This window comes from Stylophora pistillata, chromosome 14 (assembly GCF_964205215.1).
Source record: "Stylophora pistillata chromosome 14, jaStyPist1.2, whole genome shotgun sequence".
NCBI classification, from domain to species: domain Eukaryota; kingdom Metazoa; phylum Cnidaria; class Anthozoa; order Scleractinia; family Pocilloporidae; genus Stylophora; species Stylophora pistillata.
Window position 1 is genome coordinate 16,097,379 of NC_142532.1, and position 18,993 is coordinate 16,116,371.

Below are 18,993 nucleotides of genomic sequence, written 5' to 3' on the forward strand. Positions count from 1 at the left end.
ATGTGCTTTCAATGACGTTTCATTGCTAGAAGCTGATGGCGAAAACTATCAATATATGGACTGAACATTGATAACATCGATTCCATTGAGGAACTTTCACATTTTAAACAATACCTTAAGTGTCACAAAAAAAATTCAGCAAGATAATTCAAGTCTTATCACAAAATGGGATCATTGCGGTAGTACTTTCAAAAACAATAACGTCGTCGTTTCAAGTGAAGTGATGCGATCATTCAGAAGAGTGACTATTTATAAATGACAATCAGTTCTGAAATACAGCCATGAATACTGAGCTGACATTCCGCCTAGCTCAAACCAGCGATTTTGACGAGATCCTAAAACTATCAGAGGGTGTCTATGATGGTCAAGACTATCTTCCCTTCAGAATTCATAAATGGATGCAAATGGTCAACGTTACAGTGATGTTAGCTCACACAGGTGGAAAGCTCATTGGTCTGGTTCAGTGTTCGATTGTCGACGATGGAAGAACAGCGGTACGACAAGCCGCAAGGATATCACCGGAATTTCGTGGTCAGGGTGTTTACAAACGGCTATCAAAAGCAATGAACGAGTTCGTACGAAGACATTACCCTGCTGTACAGCGAGAGATGTTCGCATCAACAGTGTGTCATTTCCCTGCAAGAGAAATTACAGAGATGGGAATTATAAGGACTTCAGCTGTAAATAAGAGTCTTTTTGCGCTCGAGTCTCTCAAACTTAACATCTCAGACCAGATAAATCCCTGTAAGAGAGAGTATCTCTGTGACGTAATCTTCTCAAGCCATGTTGTACGGAAATTATTTCCTTACAACTCCATTATACTTGATTGGATTCCCATGGAGCCCTTACGATCAAACATCGATCATTTCCAACAAGAACTTAGTCACGATTTCTATTTTGCTGTAGATAATTGTGGCGAAGATACTATTCCCAGATCGGTCAGTTTTGGTGCTCTGTTACCAAGAGTAGGATGTACTGTTTGGACTGTCACGATTTATACGAGTGACCCAAGCCTGTACGAAGCTCACATTAGGCATGAACTACAGCATGCGTTCGAGGTTGCTGATGGTGATTTTTTTATTTGTTTTATTCAAGACAAAAGTTTCTCAAAACAAGGGAGAAGACTTCTCAGGGAATGTTTGCCCCAAGTGGAATTTGACGAAGCATATTCAACTTTCTTCCTCTGTGAAAATGAGATTCAATCTCAAGAAGCGCAAGCGGTAAAGAAGTAGCATCTTTTTATTAGAAAGCTTTACAGCAATTGAACGCTTTGATTGACATGTATTGTATTTGGTCTAGCATGAATGTTTGCCTCAAGTGGCATTTGACGAAGCATGGTCAACTCTCTTCCTCTGTGAAAATTCACTCCCAAGAATAGCGACTAATTATAACAAGTGAACATCGTACTGGACTTGTTCAGTCTTCGGAGGTTGACAATGGAAGAACAGCAGTGCGACAAGAAGCCAGGACATCACCGAAGTTGATTGATCCTGGTGTTTGTCAGACTGTTGGGGTTAACCGTGACTAACTTGAGAAACTCGCACAAACGGACGCAGCAGGAGTCTGATCAATAGCTTTCGTCCGTTAAAGCTCACGTCGACAAATAACACTGAGCAAAATCATTATCCAACTATGCTTCGTAGAGTACAAATAACTCACGAAACGAGTAGAGATATCACACCATATTTGTATCACACAATATTTGTACTCCAGAAATATCCGCGAAAGTCGCTCGCACTGAAATAACTATTTGGCGTGTTGGATAATAAATTTCGTATTAGATGTTTTGTTATGTAGTATCGCTGGGTGTTTTTTCTGTTTTTTTTTTTTTTTTCTATTTTGACTCGCCCTACGGGTTCGTCAAAATATGGCACAACTTGTAAAAGTACTCAGCAATACTACACAATTAAACGTCTACTAAGATATTTTTATTGTAGCCTGACGTGAGTAACTTTGAGGCGCCATTTCTCAGAACAGCGTCGGTAGATTAAAGCCAGTTCGGTTCGCTGATTTTGCAACCAAAAAAATTACTGACACGATACAACTTTTTGCTGTTACAATAGTATATTTGACTCAAAGCGCTATAGTTAAGGAAAAAAAGCCGACGAATGATGATTCGGTTAATTCAGCCGTCACTCACTGAGACACCTGAAAATGTTTACATTAACATTACTGTCCTGTTTTTATTGACCAGTGTTCTTCATATTTTAATGTATGCAGACTTCGTCTTTTCAGACCTATTATTTTGACTAGAAGGTAATCTGATCCATTTGGAATTGAGATTTATAGAACAGGTTGGGGGCAAAGTGTTGTGTAGTCTTCATCACTTTAGAATTTTAGTTCAGAAGGAAATGGAAATTTATTTTTTCAGTTTCTATCCCTTGCATTGGCGAAATATAAAAAGGAAATATCCCTCTTGACTTTATAATTCTGAACAAAGCAAAATCTGTGAACTTCATCAGTAGACATTTAGTAGATAAGCTTAAGTTTTCCTCGGTTTTCTTGGTTAACTTTGAGGCTTTATTCACTGAACAACAGGCTAGTGCAGGGTCAAGACAATCAATATATGCTGATTATACCGTCTCATGAACATCTAACATACAGGACGCTAAGTGGATTATCAGTTCATCAGGTACTCACTTATCTCTCTAACATAGCCAGACACTACAGAGAAAACTCTGGAAACGTTAGCATTAGTTGTTTTTTTTTTTTTTTTTTCAGTAAGTTTCATTTGGGCACATAGACTAGATATTCTATTTTCATCGCTATTAGTTTGATTGCTGCTATGGATATCAACTTCCTATCTGCTATCAACAGATTATCAGCTATCGTTAGGAGCTAGACCAAAGTAAGTATTTCTTTGTTTTATATTTACGATGTTATTAATTTTTATTTCGCCTTAAGTTCTCTCTTTAATCGCTTCATTGTTAAGTAGGTCAGTGTTGCATTTCCCCGGGTAGTTTTCTTAGTTTAATTTCTGCTGTGTTTTCTTTCTGGTCGAACTACAAACTCATCAGAAATTCGGTCTTAAACTCAGCCACAACCTTCAATCATAACTGCAGCTTCGAATTGTCTACTCTCCTCCGCCGGTCATGTGATAGAATGAAAATTTTCAAGCCCCCTTCAAATTTTGCATGCAGCTAGACACTCAGGGGGTATACACAAAAACGCCCTTTTTAAAGGTTGCAGCACTCTTGTTGCCATGGTAACAAAGACTAAAGGTTCGACGCCTGGGGCCTCATTTTCGTACAAAAACATTGGAAAGACAGTGTAAAATGCTTTTTGTCTATCTCAAGCTAAATACAACGTTTACAATGTATTACAATGTTTAAAATGTTTTGTATCGTTTCTACAATACAATGTTTTTGTATGAAATGACTCCTTAGGCCTTGAACAAGCAGCCGTTGTTGCCATGGTAACAAGAGTGCTTGCAACCTTCAAAAAGGTTACTTTTGTGCATCCCCCCTAAGTGCCAAGAGTTGAAGAGGTGTTGAAGATTTTTATTTCCCAAGATGTTTTTATTCTTACAGAGACTTGTTCTAAATAGTTTTGACAAGATCCCTCAAATATTAAAAATTCATAAGGTTGCCAAATATGTCTCACTTTTTTGCCTTGTTATTACCACTAGGACCAAAAAGGGATTTATAAAGCGAGATGCGTTTCAATGTATTGCCTGCTCTAATGGTTTTATATTCATTTGACATAAAACAATCAAAATGAAATGTAGCACAGCCTCCGTGTCCAAAGGGAAGCAATGGACTAAGACCTATGCAGCGAGACATGGATGCAAGAAAAAGCAAAGATATAAATTACATGTGTACTGACCTTATTATTCACCATCAGAAGAGTAATAAAACCCTATTATTATCAATGGCAGTATAAAATGTTCGAAAGCACACATACTAGGCTCGATTGTTTGGCGGCGTGAGCCATTGCTAACAACGTAATGAAGACTTAAACCAATTTTTAAATTATTATGAATATACGAAAACCTACATAGTGAACAATTTATAAACCTAGTAAGATTCTTTGCTTTGACAAAGAGAAATGTTCCTAGTGACTGGAGCATTAAAGCTTATCTTAAACTCCATTTGTTGTTTTCGTTGTTGTCATTGTTATCGCAGAATTTGTTGTTCTCCCAGCAATGTTGTTAAAGCTTGCTAACTTTAAGTACGCCTACGACTTGCTCAATTATGTACAATAAGTGTTCAATTTTCCCCGTTGTAAACGTTACCCTTGAAATCGGACCACGTGAGAACAGTTAGCAAAACCTTCAAAAAAGTATACTTTACTTCAAATAGAAACCTTACTGCGATACCTTTAATTGACGATACAATGGCCTACTGGCTGTCGTTCAAGAATTTAAACTAAAAACTTCAGTTTAAACCTTTGTAAGAGTCTTTTTTTATTCTGTTCTTGATAGAGTCATTCTCAAAGTGGCTGTCTCTCCATCCAAGGTTTGAAAAGGGTAACATCAAATTTCCAAGAAATCCTGAACTTGGATCCGATCGAAGAGATGTAGCAAAACTCTTCATCCCTTCAGTTTCAATCTTACTGTTGATGTTATTGATCATCAAAGCAGCAATTGACACAAATTAACTCAATGAAGGTGAAAAAGCAACTTCACGTACCGGCGATCACTTTTCCTTTTCACAATCGAAGGCAGATTCATCAAGTTGATAAATGAACGCTCACAAGTTAGCTTGACAAACTATAAAAGACTTCTTATGACTCCCTTCTATCTTCCTCTATTCCCATAAGAGATTCCAGTTTATTTACAGGAAAAAATTATGGAAGTAATTTTCACACGGATCAAACCACAAAAGGAAGCATTAAAATAATAACAGAAAACAGGCAAAACAGAACGCTCAAGAACACAAAGAAACTTTGAGCTTCAATAAAACCATTATTTTACATGGAAGATTAATTGAATTTGTTGGATTAATCTTCCTTCTCCCGCGAGAAAAAAAAATAATGATTGATACTCGAGCAATAGAACTTGAAAATATGCTGCACACGTCCTGAATTATTGATGTGACAAATAATTATCTGCCAGAGGGAAAATCACTTAATCGAAAAATAACAGAAAAAAGTAAGAAACATAATTTCACTTATTGTAATCTCACGCGAGTAACTTTGTGACGCTGCTTTTTAGAACAGCGTCGGTAGATTAAATCAGGTTCGGTTCCGATTGGGTCCAGGCCTTTTTGAGATTTTAAAGTAACATATTTGACATGATATACGGACGCCAAGATTGAAACTGATGAGTTATGACTTATTTAAAACAGCCTCAACATTTGCTCTGAAGTCCCTGTCCTGTTTCTATTGCTCAGTGTACTTTATTACTTGATGTATGCAGACTTGTTATTTTTTCAGACCTGCTATTTTGACTATAAAGTGATCTGATCCACTTAAGATTGGGTTTTAGCTGAATCCTAGCTGAACCTACCAAAATCCCACAAAGTTAAGGTTTCAGAATATTCTTTCTTGAATATTTTATGTAAAGAGGCACTTAAGTTTTATATAGGTTAAAGAGGCAGTTGAATAGTTAAATACACGAGTTCATTAGTGCACATGCGCAGTTGACTGGTGCTGTAAAAGGACGCCGTGTTAAACCACTCAAAAGCAGACTCACTGACAACCACTCAGGCACACAATAGACTTCAAGTCTCCTTGATCAGATAAGTAACCATCTTATAGCTTGGCACATAACTTTAGATTCTATCAGTCATCACCGCAGGGATTCCACGAGATCACTACCTTATAAGAAAAGTATGAAGCTGATAATAGACGAAAATAAAGAAATAATTATGTGCAAGTCTGAATAGAGATTCAGTGCAGACCTTTTTTTGGTGACGCTAAAAGACATCATTATTTGTTTTGCTTTAATTTACTTAAGTATTTCAGTTCTAAATGGCACTTATTCCTTGTAAAAGTCTTCTGTCCAACAAGAAAGTGTTCGCGCCCGTGCGATTTTTGAAAGCGGAGTTTATATATGATAATGGTCAGAAATAGATGATTTAATATCACTAAACTCGGAGTTCGTAACTTTGGAGACGCCTGAGCACATAGATATTTCTTTTGTTTCGATTATTTTTATTCGATAAGGTGTGAAATTGATAATGATACCTTTTAAAACTGAGAACGCATTCAATAGAGTTGAATGAATAAATAAAAGTCTGAAATAAGGCAGGTAAATCATGACAAAAACACTACTAAAACCTCCTTTAAAATTAGGCAGTGGATAAATGCTACAGTTCTGATCTTGCTTTTGCGCCACAAGAAATAAACGTGCCTGTTAATTCTTTCAAGAGTTTCCATGATGATTAATCTAATGGTCAAAAATAAATATTTCATAACGCCTAAGTACATCAATGTTTGCTTGCTTGCTTTCTTTTAACATCCTCATTCTATAAATAACTTCGAAGCATGGAAACTAGTTAGCGGCGCAAAGTTTGCTGGGAGAATTAAAATGGCAGAGACTTTAGAGCCAGTTTAATATCTAGGTTTGTCTTGGAAATTCGATGCTACCTTTTTTTTTTAAACCCTGGGTGGAGAGAAAGCTAGCCACGGTAAGAGTGTCTTGATCAAGAACAGAAAACAATGACCCAGACCGAGGTTTTAAACTGGATCCTTCAATCTAAATTCCATAACAGCGCTAGCAGCCATTAGGCCATCGTATCTTCAATTAAAGGTATCTCAGTAAGGTTTCGATTTAAATAAAAGGCATTCATTTTTTAAGGTTTTGTCAACCTTTTAGGCTTACTCTGGGACCTTAAGTTGCCTTAAGTTGCCTTAAGTCGCCTAAAGTCGCCTTAAGTCGCCTAAAGTCTCCTAAAGTCGCCTTAAATCGCCTAAAGTCGCCTTAAGTTGCCTTAAGTTGCCTTAGGTTGCCTTAAGTCGCTGTTGGTTGCACAATGTTATAAGGGTTCCACCCTAATCCCAATTGACACCATTCACCCTCTTTAATCATAAGGATCAGAGGAGGAGGCATGGTGGCTGAATGGTTAGTGCACTGGACTCCACATTAGTCCAGTTTTGGTGTCTGGTGTTGGAGCATTGCATTTTGTTCTCAGGCAAGATACTGTAAGCTTAGAGTGCCTCACCTTTTCCAGGTGTAAATATGGGTACTGGTTGGCAGAGGGGAGGTAACCCTGCAATGGACTATGAGTTTAATTATTGTTATTGTGAGGTGGGCAATGGCTTGCTTATACATAGAAACTACATGTGAAAATAGTCATCCACCTGTCTAGCCCCTATGCTGTCATGGGTAATTCCTACCTGTAAACAATACTGATGTAGGAATATGACAATGTATACTCTTCCATTTTCTTACTAAAACAGCTATAGGTTTCAACAGGATTTCTGTCTTGTATTTCATTATGAAAAAGTTGATAAAAGAGTTGACACTGCGTAGTATCATCAGGATATAATTAATATTGAATCACATAAAACCTACAGTACCAGATCATCAAGATAAAACGATAGAAAGGTGTTCTGGAGAAAGGCTCAATTCTTGCCACTCACTTATACCTTGAGCAGTATAAATAACATTATCAAAGGTCAACTAAACTTAACTGAAGCTAAATTTTATCCACTTAACTTAGCTGGAGTAAAAAAATGACAAAAGTGGGCCATTTCTCCAGCATAAACCCATTAATCTGTACTAGCTACTTCCAACATGGTATTCGACAAACTGAAAACATTTCAACTTTGTAGCTCGACGAACCTACTGAAGGTGTAAATATTTATCTATCTTGAGACTTAGATAGTCTTTTTGCACATTTCATCTTCGTCAGTTTTGATGATAAAAATACATGAACCACTTCTAAGCAAAGAAAAGTCTTTTACGGTACCTGAACATGGCCGCCAGAAATATCTGATCACGTGACTTAAGTTTGTCCCGTGACCAAAGTGCATGTGAGAACAACGCGTACGCGAACCTGCTGAAAAGTGTACAGAGAAATAATTAATTTATCCGTGCAAAAAAATTCATCAAAAAGCTTTAAAAAAATCCACTCTGAAAGTTTAACTGGGCGACCGCTTCAATGAAACGGGCGTACTTGGCGAGAGAAACCCTATAGTGCTGTCCCGCCCCTAACTTCGAAGCATGGAAACTAGTTAGCGGCGCAAAGTTTGCTGGGAGAATTAAAATGGCAGAGACTTTAGAGCCAGTTTAACATCAGCTTGGAGAATTTCGTGACTCGTTAGTTTCTGGACAGTTGTGAGGTAACAATGAATGCTTTTAAACCTGTAATACTGCCACCAGGCTAAAAATAAAACTTGAATGCTTGGAAGGTCCTGTTCATCGATCAACAGTGGAGAAAGATCTTAGCATATGGTTCTCGGTATGGTATTGGAGTCTTTTGTCTAACTGAGGCAGGAGAACAACAAATTGGTTGGGTCCCTGAAAAGGACCAAGCAATTTTGGATTCTGTTGGAAAGGCTTGCGACTTGACAAACTTTCATTCCAAAATTGACAGTGCAAGTGGCAAAAATATGGGCGACAAGTTTACCAAGATAACAATTTTTTATAATTTAATTTGTGAGGCTTTGTGAAATAATTAAATAATCAAGTTATTTTTAAATAATTATGTCGAAAATTTTTTGAAAGTTTTGTGCAAATCATGTCTCTTTTCTTAATTTAAAAATGTGTGTCTTTGTGTATATTTTTGATAGGTTTGTTTTATGTTGGGCATGATAACCCATGATGTTTTCCTGGCTATTTATTCATTAGCTTTGACTGTATAGAAATTAAATCCTTTGACTGTATAATTTAAAATCTAAACATTTTGTACGAGAGTTTTACCAAGCCTACCCCTCACAGTTTTGTGACGTTGAGCAGTACTGCCAAATTTGGGCTAGGGCTACCAAATAAGGTGGTGAGCACGTGCGTGTAGAAAAAAGAACAAGAAGGTTGGGAGAGTGCGAGTTTATGGAAATTTTTTCCATTGAGTTTAGTGAGAGTTTCGTGAATTAGATTGAAGCGAAATAAACCAGGAAATTGTGTTATTGTGAGTTCTATGGGCTGTTTTATTGTTGGGCTCAATTTTAAGCTAAATTGGATTTCTCGCTATTTATTCATCAGCTTTGACTGTGAACTTAACAATAACTGTTGTGGTAATTCTGTCTAATTATTATTAGCTAAATTGCTTTGAAATCTGGATATTTTAGACTATGGTGACTTATGAGCATACAAAAGTAACCAAGTTGACTATGGTGTTTATTGCAAGGGATTCTGTAAATACTTTTAAGGTATATGGAGAGACTGTTGCTAACTTTGATTTTATCCCTTCAGTCAAGTAAAATCACTTTAAGTTGCCTTAAGTTACCTTAAGTCGCCTCAAGTTGCCTTAAATCGCCTAAAGTCGCAATTTTTTCTCTGCAAATTTCGCTTAAGTCGCCTTAAGTCACCTTAAATCACACAAAGTCGCCCAAAGTTACGGCGACTTAAGGCCCCAGAGTAGGCCTATTTTTAAACGTGGTCCACTTCAAGGGAGTAACGTTTGCAGCGGGGCAAATTGAATTGAGCACGCTCATTGTATGCAAGCTAGTCCTACATCATGTATAGGTACATTAACTCAGTTGTGCGACCCAGTTTCACCAAATCGTTGCCGCAGCAGAAATGGTTTTCTCAACACTTACTCATTTTCAATAGACACAAGTACGAAGTGTGGACCTATATTTTCTTTCTTTGGTAAGACACGTTCCTGTCATGTGATTGGAAATGTTAAACGGGTTTTCATTGGTCAAAATGAAACTCGTAAATCAAACAATCAAAGGTTAACACCTTATGTGGCTATTCACTTTCAGTTTCCATTTTACCATCGTTCAAATAGGTACTGAAAGCGTTCACCATTATTTCCCCGTAAACGCTTAAATCGGAGGCAAACGCTTAAATCGGAGGTAAATTCTGGAATCAGAAAAAAGAAAGTAAGATGTGTCATTCAGGACATATGAAGGAGACTAAGAGTTGAAGTCGAATACCTTACAGTACAAAGCTGTGTTTGTTCTACTCCACGATCTTTCGTCTCAAGGAAATACACCACCATAAACTATGATAATATCGAGCATTTGAGAAGGTTGAACCAAAAGAATCTCTACTCTCTGGTATTTTCATGTCTTTGAAATGGAGAAAAGTTGCATCGAACGACAGGAAGAAGAGCTGCAAGCTCTTCAAGCTATTTACATGGACGACTTCCAAGATTTGAGAGAAAAGGTGATTCAGTGTTTGTTATAAGTCTAACATAATTGATCGGAGATGAAGTTTTGGGAGCTTGAATTGTCGTAATCGGCAGGTTGCTGTTTTTACTATCTTGCCTATAATCCTACAGGCGAATCATCTAGTCCTAGACGCAAATTTGGAGCCTGACAGAAACTGAATAGCGGCTGATTTCGGCCCGATTACCGTCCTTAGAGCCGGACAAAAAATTGTCTGGCACTCAGCTAATTAGCCAGACAAATTTTACACTCCATGGGCCATGATCGGCCGGAAAAGGATAACAGGAGCAGGGCAAGAGAAGGAAAAAAGCCAGACAACGCTGAATACGTTTACACATCTTTAAGCTGACATGTAATTTACCAATGCGCCTGATTTCAGAGCCTGATAAAAGACTTCTGCGAACCAGACTAGCAATGTTTTAAAAACTTCCTGTTGTCATTTGAATAACATAACATAGTCACGCAACAATCTTTCTGTCGTTTTTCTTGACACAGACGAGTCATTGCGAGGTTTACTTTTTTGGACTTGAAATCTAAATAGTTGTTAATTCTAGGAAATTGATTTACTCGAGGCCTATCGAACAACAATAAAAAGTACATTTAACTTAGTCTTAAGGGAAAGATTGAATGTTTACAATTCGCAGGAAAAACGTCGAGTTGAATGACAGTGTAATATACGAACTTTTAAGAAAAAAATTAGTGTGAAATACAAGTCGAATGTTAATTTTAGAAAACAGCTGTGTTACAGCGTTAGATCGGCAATACAACCAGTCAACATTTTCATTCAACATAGAAAACAGCCATCCCTATCGCTTAGTGCCAGGTGCAGAGTAAGTTGAATATTAACTATCAACCATTAGTTCGAAGTGTTTTTAAATATCCTGTTGTTTCGAAGTCATTATTAGAGACTTTAAGCAAACCGCGACGGCTACGGCAACGAGAACGTGGAAAAACAATAGATCTAATTGACAGAACAATAGCCCAGCACGTGCGTTTTAAAACTTTGTACATTTCTTAGCCGTCCTTTCAGTGCAAAACAACAACATGAAATCACCAAAATTTGCGTCGTCTGTGAGGCGAAACCGCTGCGGAAAATTATTTTAATTTACAATTGGAACTCAACGCTACTTTTATGCGTTAAGTTGAGTTTGAGGTCTGCGCCCTATGAAACAATAAAGACATGCAGCTATTTTCGAAATTCTAACTAAAAGTAGAAACTCGTTTTTTAATCGACTTCTTCCATGGAGTTGCCGACCTGACTGCTTATAAACATGAAGGCGCGTTATAAAAGGAGAGGTGCCATAGGTACCTCTCGATCAGTCGTCAATCAACCGTCGTGTGATGTAGAATTCTATGAGTCAGCTTGAGCTATAGCTAATCCAAAGCAGTGAACAGCGGGCGCATTCCTCAAAATTGTTTTATGTTTTTATCACAATGAAATAATTTTTGAGATTTGTATTTCCATTCTCCAATGGAAACTGTCTTTATTTGTGGCGGTAAATTTTAAATCGAAGTAGTGTTACGGTATTTTCCAAACCGCCAGAAAGATATAACTCGTACAACTCAACTACTTTATTGACTGACGTAATAACTACGAAGCGATATCGACAACCAGTACAATAACTATCTTTTTCACTTAGCTACGGAGCGATATAAATACTAATACAATCAGTATCCTTATAACTTAGAGCCCTTTACAAATAATATCACTTAAATCTCAGTGTACTACCGCACAACTCACAGTTCTCTTGAAAATCTTTAACAAAATGTGGACGTCCGTAATTCTTTCTCTCACGTAGCCTTCCACACGGCTTTTAATTCCAGTAAACAACTCTGTCCGGCTCTCGCTCCTCTGGGCTCTTCGCAACAGCAGTTCTAGCTCACTAAAAGGCCTTCCTCTTTAAGCTAGCGTGACTCCTTATATATCTTTCAGAAAAGTTCTAGAATGTTCTAGAGATCTGTAATATTGCTATTTTTAGAAACATTACACTATGATTACATCATAACAAATATATGCTGAGTCACGGTTCTAGAAGGTTCTCCTTAAAGTTCTCGCTTAGTCATCATGACTAAATGTTCTTGAAACTTCTTCGTTCTATTTTTAATAATTACGTAAAGCAACGCACTCTAGAAAAATATGGGCGCTCTCCATAACACCCTCCCCCTTCGAGAAAAGAAAGTTTGCAAAACTTTCTTGCAAAGCTCAAAGTCTCGAGAGGCAATCTGCAATAACATTATCCTTTCCTTTTATATGTCGGATGTCCAAGACATACTCCTGCAGCATTAAACTCCACCTCAACAATCGCTGATTCTTGCTCTTTAATTTGTGAAGAAATACGAGGGGATTGTGATCGCTATACACAACAACGGGCAAACTTGAGGAACTAACATAAACTTCAAAATGTTGAAGAGCTAACAGCAGTGCTAAACATTCCTTTTCGATGGTGGAATAGTTCCTTTGACCTTTGTTAAACTTCTTTGAAAAATAACAAACCGGGTGTTCTACACCTTCGTCATCCTCTTGTAACAACACAGCACCAGCGGCAACATCGCTTGCATCAACAGCCAGCTTGAACGGTGAAGAGAAATCAGGCGCTGTTAAAACAGGGGCACTCTGCAACATGGCTTTCAGCTCCTCAAAAGCCTTTTCACACTGGTCACTCCAATTAAATTTCTCCTTCTTGCTGAGCAGTTTTGTCAATGGCTCTGTGACGGTTGCAAAGTTAGAGCAAAACCTTCGATAATAACCAGCCATACCAAGGAAACGCATCAGTTGCTTTTTGTTTTCTGGTCGTGGAAACTTGATTATGGCTTCGACCTTGGCGTTAACTGGCTGTACTTGTCCTCGTCCGACAACATGTCCCAAATACGTCACTTGTGCTTGGCCAAACTCGGTTTTGGAGAGATTGATTGTTAATTTGGCCTCGCTCAACTTCCTGAAGAACTCACGGATAGTTTCTAGATGTTTCTCCCAAGTTTCACTATAGATGATTACATCATCAATATAGGCTTCACAATCCTCAAGGTTGGCGATGACTTTGTTAATGAGACGTTGGAAGGTAGCAGGAGAATTTTTCATACCAAAGGGCATGACCTTGTATTGGTAGAGTCCTTCTGGAGTTACAAATGCTGATATCTCCTTAGCGCGATCTGTTAACGGTACTTGCCAGAATCCTTTGAGAAGGTCAAATTTCGTTACATACTTTGCCTTTCCCAGCTTATCGATACAATCATCCATTCTTGGGATTGGAAAGGTGTCTGTCTTAGTCACACTATTAACTTTCCTGTAATCGGTACACATCCGATAGCTCCCATCCGGTTTAGGCACGAGTATACATGGAGAACTCCAACTACTGCTGCTTGGTTCAATAAAATCGTTCTCCAACAAATATTTTACCTCTTCTTTGAGATACTGTTGTTTTCTCGGATTCAGCCTGTATGGGTGTTGTTTAACAGGAGCAGCATCACCGACATCCACGTCATGGTAAATCTGATTTGTCTTAGATGGTACATCAGGGAACAGGTCACTATACTTTTCAAGTAGCTTCTGTAGGTCTTGACGTTGACTCTCTTCAAGGTGTGACAGCTTGGAGTCCAAATTCTTTAGCACATCGGAGTTGGTGAGTTTTGATGCGTCAGTAGGACTGAGATGACTACTACTAAACTCACTACTTAAGTCTTCGGGCTCAGAAATAACTACATTAACGTTTAGGGGCTCTTTAACTACATTATTATCTCTCTCTACGTAAGGCTTTAACATGTTAATATGACATAATTGCGTCTGCTTACGCCTATTTGGAGTAACTACTATGTAATTAAGGTTATTTAACTTCTTCTCAATAACATAAGGACCAAAAAATCTAGAATACAATGTGTTACCGGGCACTGGCAACAATGCAAGAACCTTTTGACCTGGCTCAAAACTACGTTCTACAGCGTCTACATCATACTTCTTCTTCATTAACTTCTGAGAAGAACTAAGATTGTCTCTAGCTAGTTCACAAGCTCTAAATAACTTAGTACGAAAGTCTGAAACATATTGTAAAAGATTAATAGACTCACTACTGCTTGACAATAATTTCTCCTTAAGCATTTTAAGAGGCCCTCTCACAGTGTGCCCAAATACGAGCTCAAACGGACTAAATCCTAGGGACTCCTGGACGGACTCGCGTGCCGCAAACAGCAATAGGTGGATTCCCTCGTCCCAATCTTTCTCTGTTTGGAAACAGTAGACTCTCATCATGTTCTTTAAAGTCTGGTGCCATCTTTCAAGAGCTCCTTGACTTTGAGGATGGTACGCGGATGATCTATACTGTGCGATTCCAAGCTCGTGCATTACTTGTTGAAAAATACCAGACATGAAATTAGAACCTTGGTCAGACTGGATAGCGCTAGGAAGACCGACCAGCGTAAAAAACTTCGTTAAAGCTTTGACGATAGTCTTGGCTTTGATGTTTCTCAGGGGCACGGCTTCAGGAAATCTGGTGGACGCACACATGATGGTTAACAAGAACTGATTTCCAGACTTCGTTCTTGGTAGCGGTCCGACGCAATCAACAATTACACGGCTGAATGGTTCTTGAACGGCTGGCAGAGGCTGCAGTGGCGCTTTTGGAATGGTTTGGTTTGGTTTCCCAACCATCTGACAGGCGTGACATGACCTACAGTACTCAGCTACATCTTTTCTCAGGTTGGGCCAATAGAAATTATTCAAGATCTTCCTGTGAGTTTTGTTCACACCTAAATGGCCAGCCAGGGGAGTCTCGTGTGCCATACTTAAAATGTCTTGCCTGTAAGTTTTCGGGACAACAACCTGGTACTTAACAGCCCATTCGTCCTCAGCTGGGACATCGAGCGGTCTCCACTTTCTCATTAGCACTCCATTCTTTGTAAAATAACAGGTGGGGTTCTGTGATACTTCGTTTTCACTGACGCTTCTCGAAAACAACGGCGAAATTTCTGGGTCTTCACGTTGTCCAGCGATGAGCTGAGAGGTCGACATCTTCTCAGACTGATCTATTAAATTCTTCTCAGGTAGGATTTCTGTTGGTTCAGAAGGGGAGGGACTTGGCTGCTCATCCTCAAAAACTCGACTGATAAAGGTGTCCGCTAAGGCAATTTCTTCATCGCTGGTTTTCCTCTTCTTGCTCATGGCTCGCGTTACTACACATGCAGGATAAAGACCAGGAATTATCTTCTCGACGGGGTCTGGAGACTTTTCTGAACTAGGCTTCTCTGTAACGACAGCATTAATGACCACTTTGTCTCCTGCAAGGTCATTTCCAAGGATAAGATGTACTCCATCGAACGGCAATGTTGATTGTATTCCAACTTTCACAGGACCAGACACAAGATTTGACGACAGAAAAACTGTATGGAGCGGCACTGGGGTATACTCGGAACTGATTCCTGATTAAAACACTTGCACCAGTGGACGATTTCTCAGAAAACAACAACGTGTCACTTAATAGCAAAGACTGTGAGGCTCCAGTGTCTCTTAGAATCTTGATCGGTACTGAATCTGTCATATCACGGGATAATGATACTGAGCCATCGTGGATAAAGGGCTGGAACATATCCATGACAGATTTAGACGAACCACTGACGTCATTTGTAGAGATTGTCTGGGTCTTCTCTCGAGAAAATCGCGGAGGTGTACATTCACTTTCAGAAAATGAAGGCGACGGCTTGGCAACAAATCCGTTGGGCTTCGATTCCACACCATATTTTTGCGCAGGTCTCCACTTTTCTGGGCAACTGGAAATCAGATGACCTTCTTTTCTGCAATAATAGCAGGTTGGTGGCTTGATGGGCTTATTTGGAACAAACCTGTTTTGTCTTGGCGAGGTGGAGCTGGAACGATTTGTAAAATGGTTACCAGGGTTCTGTTTGGGAGGTGCTCCGTCATTCTGTTTACTCCGCTGGCTTCCAACCCATCGTGATACGGAGGGAGGCTGAAATCTACTGTTAGGCTGACGGGGCTTTTCCATGAAGTTCACTTTGTGACTCAGCGAAAATTCATCTGCTAACCGTGCAGCGTCTTCCAACGTTTCTGCTCTTTGCTCGTTAATGAACGTTCGGACATCACTATGAATGCACCTCTTAAATTCTTCCACTAATACCAACTGTCTTAACTTATCGTGACTCTTATCTACTTTCTGTGAATGACACCAACGATCAAATAACTGTTCCTTACTCCTAGCAAATTCTACGTAGGTTTGACTACTAACTTTCTCATAGTTTCTAAACTTTTGACGATAAGCTTCAGGAACTAACTCGTAACCCTTTAAAATAAGATCCTTAACTTCGTCGTAACTTGCAGCTTGTTCTACACTTAACTGTGTATATATTTCCCTAGCTTTACCAACCAATACACTTTGTAATAACATAACCCAGTACTCTTTAGGCCACTTAAGACTACTAGCTACTTTCTCGAAGTGCAAAAAGTACTTATCAGCATCTTTTTCTTGGAATGGAGGCACTAACCTAATGTTCTTTGTAACATCAAAATTTTCACTATGCTTTTCACTACCCGAGACTAATCCTAATTGCATTTGTACCTCTAACTTTTTTATTTCCATTTCATGCTGAAATGCCAATTTCTCTCTCTCTAGCCTCTCTTGTCTTTCCTCTCTCTCCAGTCTTTCCTTTCTCTCCATTTCTTCTCGTCTTTCTTGTCTTTCCATTTCTTCTCTCTTCATCTCCATTTCGTCTCTCTTCAGCTTCTCTTGTCTTTCTATTTCTTCTCTCTTCATCTCCATTTCGTCTCTCTTCAGCTTCTCTTGTCTTTCTATTTCTTCTCTCTTCATCTCCATTTCTCTTTCCTCTTTCCTTTCTTGCATCTCCAACTTTCTTATTTCTAACATTGTTTTTGACGATGTTTCTAACATTGTTCCTTCAAAAACCTCAGTATCCACTAAGTGGTTTACTATAATCTGTCGTATCTCATCCTTTCTCATTGCTTGCTTAGACTCTAACTCTAAGTGTTTTGCTAATAAAATAAGTTCGTCTTTCCTTAACGCATTAAATACTTCTTTGTCGGGACTCGACATAAAGTCTTCTGGATTAAACTTTGACATCTTGATATACTCTATGACTACTTAAGTCGACAATAACTTATCCTTGAAATACTCTACTATAACCTTCACTACAAAACTCGCTCCTGGACAATAACTTATATGCCAAATACTTCTGTAAAATTCGCTCCCGGACAGTTACCTCTGCTCTAAATACACTTCCACAAAATTCGCTCCCGGACAGTTACCTCTGCTCTAAATACACTTCCACAAAATTCGCTCCCGGACAGTTACCTCTGCTCTAAATACACTTCCACAAAATTCGCTCCCGGACAGGCCCCCAATTTCTGTTACGGTATTTTCCAAACCGCCAGAAAGATATAACTCGTACAACTCAACTACTTTATTGACTGACGTAATAACTACGAAGCGATATCGACAACCAGTACAATAACTATCTTTTTCACTTAGCTACGGAGCGATATAAATACTAATACAATCAGTATCCTTATAACTTAGAGCCCTTTACAAATAATATCACTTAAATCTCAGTGTACTACCGCACAACTCACAGTTCTCTTGAAAATCTTTAACAAAATGTGGACGTCCGTAATTCTTTCTCTCACGTAGCCTTCCACACGGCTTTTAATTCCAGTAAACAACTCTGTCCGGCTCTCGCTCCTCTGGGCTCTTCGCAACAGCAGTTCTAGCTCACTAAAAGGCCTTCCTCTTTAAGCTAGCGTGACTCCTTATATATCTTTCAGAAAAGTTCTAGAATGTTCTAGAGATCTGTAATATTGCTATTTTTAGAAACATTACACTATGATTACATCATAACAAATATATGCTGAGTCACGGTTCTAGAAGGTTCTCCTTAAAGTTCTCGCTTAGTCATCATGACTAAATGTTCTTGAAACTTCTTCGTTCTATTTTTAATAATTACGTAACGCAACGCACTCTAGAAAAATATGGGCGCTCTCCATAACAGTAGGTGGTTCGCACGTTACATCATTGCCACCATGCTGGTGGAAGTAAACATCTCATTAGCTCCCTTTGTTCATCTACCAGGTACCTGAGGGACCTCTCCTTTTATAGCGCGCCTTCGTGTATAAAGTCCCTATTATATCCACAGGAAATACAACGACGGTTTGTAAAAATGAAACTTTGGCGCGCGAGGCGTATGGAAGCGTGGGTATCTTTGAGTAAATTGCTACAAATGTTCGCTTCTTCGTCTGTGTTTACATGCCGGAAAAGTCGTTTTCGAGGATTCAAAGTCTTAAGAATGCTATGCAGCGTACCTTTACTTCGATTGGATAAATGTTCAAGATGACAGACTTAATTTGCGACTTAATTAATGCGCAAGTTTGAAGTCAAAAGAAGGTTATGTCGGATGGCGCTGCTGTAGAGAAGAAGCTCAAACTTAGCAACTGTCCTAAAGTCCAAAGGAAAGGTACGGTACTTTTTCTCATAATTGCTACTTTTTAGGCCACGTTCAGACGCCGTTCTTCAGCCCAGCCGAGCCGAATCGAATTCATTTGAAGCACGGCATCTAAATCAATTCGAAACCGCTGACTTAATTTAGATCAGCTCGGTCAATTAATCCCGCCTGACTCAGCCGGGATAAACGGTTGTAGACCAGATTTGATTCAGACGCCGTTCTTCATATGAGCCGAATCAAATGTACAAATTACTTTAATGTATTTTTCTTGCCGTTTTTACATGTGAGCATGTGCAAGAAAAATGGCGAAGATTTTAC

At 38.8% G+C, this 18,993-nt stretch overlaps 3 protein-coding genes and 1 non-coding gene across 5 annotated transcripts in view; 2 read left to right on the top strand and 2 right to left on the bottom strand.

Moving 5' to 3' along the window:
* Positions 1–4,090, top strand: part of LOC148716811 (histidine N-acetyltransferase-like) — a 6,429-nt gene extending 2,339 nt beyond the window's left edge. The window contains exons 1-2 of one of the 2 annotated variants that reach the window (XR_015995450.1): positions 1–2,848; positions 3,728–4,090. The exon at positions 1–2,848 is cut by the window's left edge and continues 2,339 nt beyond it. Coding sequence is in view for 1 of the 2 variants with exons in the window: in XM_088745321.1 (XP_088601447.1) it covers positions 282–1,232 (951 nt within the window). In the remaining variant the exon portion in view is untranslated. The other variant, XM_088745321.1, reaches the window with a different exon arrangement.
* A 5,673-nt stretch (positions 4,091–9,763) lies between these two features.
* Positions 9,764–10,829, top strand: LOC111345941 (uncharacterized). Its single transcript, XR_015995272.1, has 2 exons — positions 9,764–10,219; positions 10,335–10,829. It is a non-coding gene; the product is annotated as an uncharacterized LOC111345941 (transcript).
* Positions 10,830–12,424: 1,595 nt separating this feature from the next.
* On the bottom strand, positions 12,425–15,373 carry LOC148716812 (uncharacterized). Its single transcript, XM_088744634.1, has one exon. It carries the CDS (start codon positions 15,371–15,373, stop codon positions 12,425–12,427), a length of 2,949 nt encoding a protein of 982 aa, XP_088600760.1.
* A 124-nt stretch (positions 15,374–15,497) lies between these two features.
* LOC148716813 (uncharacterized) lies at positions 15,498–18,205 on the bottom strand. Its single transcript, XM_088744895.1, has 2 exons — positions 17,532–18,205; positions 15,498–17,439 (listed from the first exon to the last, which is right to left on the bottom strand). Exon 2 carries the CDS (start codon positions 17,298–17,300, stop codon positions 15,498–15,500), a length of 1,803 nt encoding a protein of 600 aa, XP_088601021.1. The 5' UTR covers positions 17,301–17,439; positions 17,532–18,205.
* Positions 18,206–18,993: the final 788 nt, after the last annotated feature.